Source organism: Vitis vinifera, chromosome 18 (genome assembly GCF_030704535.1).
Source record: "Vitis vinifera cultivar Pinot Noir 40024 chromosome 18, ASM3070453v1".
Classification (NCBI taxonomy): domain Eukaryota; kingdom Viridiplantae; phylum Streptophyta; class Magnoliopsida; order Vitales; family Vitaceae; genus Vitis; species Vitis vinifera.
Window position 1 is genome coordinate 11,655,252 of NC_081822.1, and position 4,679 is coordinate 11,659,930.

The 4,679-nt window shown below is 38.0% G+C and overlaps 1 protein-coding gene across 2 annotated transcripts; it reads right to left on the minus strand.

The window, feature by feature from the left end:
• Nucleotides 1-3,042: 3,042 nt before the first annotated feature.
• LOC100257369 (histone H3.3) lies at nt 3,043-4,417 on the minus strand. Of its 2 annotated transcripts, none has more exons than XM_002278773.4 (5): nt 4,244-4,417; nt 3,990-4,105; nt 3,674-3,750; nt 3,469-3,559; nt 3,043-3,381 (listed from the first exon to the last, which is right to left on the minus strand). In XM_002278773.4, the coding sequence occupies exons 2-5, from the start codon at nt 4,059-4,061 to the stop codon at nt 3,211-3,213; spliced, it is 411 nt and encodes a 136-aa protein (XP_002278809.1). In that variant the 5' UTR covers nt 4,062-4,105; nt 4,244-4,417; the 3' UTR covers nt 3,043-3,210. The 2 variants fall into 2 exon arrangements, with proteins under 2 accessions (XP_002278809.1, XP_002278833.1); XM_002278797.3 differs by having other exon boundaries at nt 4,215-4,344.
• Nucleotides 4,418-4,679: the final 262 nt, after the last annotated feature.

Here is a 4,679-nt window from a genome sequence, read left to right on the forward strand (position 1 = left end):
GAGGAGTTGTTTTTTTTTTTTTTAATAATTTGGGAATTAAAAAAAAAAATTCATGGGAAGAGAGACGAGTTCCATTGAGGAATTGTGTTTTTTTTTTTTTTTTTTTTTAAATTTGGGAATTTTTAAAAAATATATATATTTCAAGAGACGAGTTCCCTTGAGGAATTTTTTTTTTTTTTTAAATAATTTGGGAATTTAAAAAAAAATATTTTTTTTTCTATGAGAACTCGTCTCTTGAAGAGTCTAGTTCCCTTGAGCAACTGTTTTTTTTTTTTTTTTTTTTATAATTGGGAAATTTTTTTAAAAATATATTTTTTTTTTCATGGAACTCGTCTCTTGAAGAGACGAGTTCCCTTGAGTAAATGGGGAATTTTTTAAAAAATATATATATATTTTTTCATGGAACGTCTCTTGAAGAGACGAGTTCCCTTTTTTTAAAAAAAATTTCCATTCACCCTCTCTCCTCTTTCCTATCTCCTCTCTCCTCTCTCCTCTTTCCTCTCTCCTATGTGGCAAAAACTTCCATATATTTGTAATAACTTTTTCTACTACAATAATTTAAGCATAACTTTTTAAAATTACTGTACTATTGAGAAAAGTCTAAAGAAGGTTACTACCGACCATTCTTTTCCTAAACTAAGCATTTAACTAACAGAGTGAAGGCATTAAGAATCCTACTTTCACAAAAAAATAAAAGCTACAATGGGTTACTATAGCAAAAGCCCTACAAAGGCAAATAATCAATTGAGACAAAAATGTCCAACAAAGGCAAATAACTTTTCAAGGTGCTTCAGGGATGAGGGAAGATTCAAATGAAGGTAGATCAAGCACTTTTTCCCCACCAGAGGAACCATTTCAGATTGCATCCTGATCCTTAAAACAAGGCACCACCAAAGGCATAGCATCCGAACATTCACTTTCAATCTTGTTTCCCAAGGTCTAGCTCGTCAAACGATCTCAAGCAAAGGCATTCACACCAACTTTCAATCAAGTTCAAACGAACCACTCACTCCAATATGACTCCTTAAGACGACTTGGGCAAGCATCTTTAGAAAACCACTTAACTTGAGACAGCTCATAAAAGACAGACGACTTAGCCTTTCAAGCTTCCTCTTTCAAAGGGAAGACCAGCACAAGAGGCAATCGCTTAGACAACCATCATTGCTCAACACCACTTCCCAAGAAACAGCCTCCACTCTTCAAGCCCTCCATCTAGAAGAAGTGGAGGTTGCGGTGCACTAAAGGGGCTAAAAGTTTGGTTCACCTCAACCAAAAAGAAGTAACTCCAAACTAAACCACTTTCAAGCAATTAGAGAAAACCCCACACCTAAAAAAGTCTCTGTAAAGCGTAAAAAAAAAAAATTGATAACAAAGATCATGTTTCCAAGGCCAATAAAACCATCAATACGACAAAAGGAAAGAGTTCTATAAAAAGTAAAAAGTTTCACAAGAATCCAATGAAGAGAACTCCATAAATAGCTTCTTCCTACCAAAGAAAGGGGCAAGTCGTCCTCTACTAAATCCCTCTCTATATTCACCAAACAATTGCATAAAAATTTAATCGTTCATGGAAGAATTTTAGCATCTTTAATGACAAATAAAAACAAACAATTAGGAGAAGTAGTTGTATAAAAGAAATGTATATCTAATTAGAAACTGGAATCAAATTTCCAAGCCACCTTTTTAACTTAGGCACGAGCATAGAAGAGAACGCGACATATGTCTTCTTCGCAAGAAGAGTGCTTTCTCGTATTGAAGTAGGAAATATTCACGAAAAAAAAGACATACAAAAAAAAAATAAAGAAAACAACATAAAGTCTAAAGCTTGGGGAATAATGAGAGAAATAAAGTAACAACTTACAAAAAGGAAGCTGCTCGGCATGTCTGATGTGGATCTTGCGTTGCGGTTGAAACCGGAAGGAGCAATTCATCAACTAGGGTTTGGGGAATGAAACGGTCGGAGGGAGATATACAAGGAAAATAGTGTTGGGGTGAATTGGCTGTAAGGCCCATAAATTTCCACGCTAGGTAAATCACTTAAACGAAGGTCAGGTTGTAGGCCGCAGCTCCCTTGAACTCATTATGACTAGGGGCTTTGAATCCAAACCATTTAGAGGTAGGCCTACAATTCGTCCAACCTTGGAATAAAAAAGCCCATTTAGGTTTTCTGTGAGATGTTGCAGCTGAAAATATACACCAAAGTTCAAAATTTGGGCCCAGGCAGAAACCAGATTTCAGAATCGCCACCCAAACATGAGAAACCTCGTTCTTGAAAACCACATATATTCATTTCACCCAGTTTATACACACACCACCAATGCCAGTTCCCCCAGGCGTTGTGCACAACCGTAAACTCACTTATGATACACGCACATAACATGGATCGATATCCTGCAGTCTAGGCTATGAAAGACACATAACTCGCGTTCAGCCTGGACGCTACTAAACTCTTACGATGAAAACATCCCTAACCATGGAGAGCATTAGATTCGTATAACATTACCCACACATTGGGGAGCAAATAGTAGCCTGTAAAGATTAACTACCTCTTGAGTAAAAATGGGACAGGCCCCAAAAGGCCAGGATGAAATTAGCATTGCATTCGGTATTACTCTTATGTGCCCTGTGAAAACATGAAAAGTCTTATGTAGATGTAGACTCCTTCAGACTCCTTCCCCTTCGTTACCTTCAGCATTATCTCTCATCAAGAGCCTGCCTGGTGGAGGTAACTCCCTCTGGCAGAATGATTCGCAACTATTCCCTTTGGATCATACACAACTTAAAACATCTATGACCTAATGCAACAGTTGTTACTTGGAGAGCTCCCTCATGCTGGGAGGAGTGTCATGGTTAATAGCCCAGAAAAATGACCTCCCACTTCATCCACCATCAAATCATAACTCAACGAAAGAGAGGAGCCCCTTGTAGTATAATTAGATTCGAATTAGATTTGGAAACCGTAGACAAACTTGTAGAAAAATTCATGATCTAAACAAAAATATTATGAACTGCTGAACAAAAATACATCTGAACTTAAAGTTATTTAGAGGAAACGAAACTATAAATTACGAATTACTGAAACAAGCAGTCTCAGAGGATTGTGAACATGATAATACTAAACTAAAAAACAAAACGGTGTTCAGCAAACCCTATATACAGATTTAACTGGCTATTTTGTTTAAACATTGCTAAGAAAAATAAATTTAACAATTAAGCACGTTCGCCACGGATTCGCCTGGCCAGTTGGATGTCCTTGGGCATGATTGTCACCCTCTTGGCATGGATAGCGCAGAGGTTGGTGTCCTCAAACAGCCCCACAAGATATGCTTCTGCGGCCTCCTGAAGCGCAAGAACTGCGTGACTCTGAAACCTCAAGTCCGTCTGAGACAAATAAACTCACGTTAGGAATCCGATGAATGTAAAAACTCACAGAATTGATAAAATCAGAAGCAATTTGTTCTGGAATACCTTAAAATCTTGAGCGATTTCACGGACAAGGCGCTGGAAAGGCAGCTTGCGGATCAAAAGTTCGGTACTCTTCTGGTATTTACGGATTTCACTGTTGAAAATTTAGACGAGTTAGGGTTCTGTTGTTAAAAGAAGTAACAACATTTAAGCATGCTTTGAATTCAAAAATAAAAAAGCAAAAAATAAAAATAAAAATAAAAATTACCGGAGAGCGACAGTTCCGGGACGGTAACGGTGGGGTTTCTTGACTCCACCGGTCGTTGGGGCAGACTTCCTTGCAGCCTGCACATCGATAAACACAGGAGCCAAAATTCAGAACCGTGATGTCAGATCGAACGATTAACGATTAGATTTTAGGGTAAAAGAAATTTCATATAAAAAAAAAACCTCAAAACCGTAATAAAAAACACTTTGAAAAATCCTAGGTAATCTCTTACCAACAGAGGATTGCAACAGAGATTAAACGAATTACGAGAATAAGAAGTCAAATGAGGAAAAGCAGCAAGAAAAAAAAAACCCACCTTTGTAGCGAGCTGCTTCCTTGGGGCCTTCCCACCAGTTGATTTGCGAGCAGTTTGCTTCGTACGAGCCATTTCGCTTCACAATAGACGACAAAGAATTGGGGAAATCACAAAATCTGCAAGGCAGAAACAAATAATAAAAAGATCAGATCGGCAAAAGAACCGCTTTCCTTCAAACTAAAACATCCCGGCCCAGAAGAACCAGAAGATGGAGGAAGAGAAAACCTAGAGGAGAAGAGGAGACCGGCTGTTACCTTAAGGAGATTAGGGTACCTGATGCAAGAATGATCAACGGGCTGATAACGGGAGGTTTATATAGAGAGATTAAGTCGGTGCTTATTAGGAAACCGAGGCCTTCAACGGCATTTTAGAAAGAGGGGCTACTAATTTGAAAAGTCCTCGATCCGTGTGATTGTCTCTCATTGGCCGCTTCTGTAAGATCAGGATTGCCAGCGTGGCAGTTTTGTGTTTCTTTTGTGAGTGAAATTGAGGCCGAGTTGTGGTTGGCCGAACCCGCCTGAGTCAAAAGCGACGCCTTGCCCTCTTCCACGAGTCTTCACTACTTTCCTTTTCTTTCCGTCTTTCCTCTCCTCTTTTCTTTTATTTTTTTTAATTTTTAATTAACACTTTTTATGTTTTACTTTTATTTATTTAATTGCGCTCCAATTTTTAATAATTATTTTTCATTTG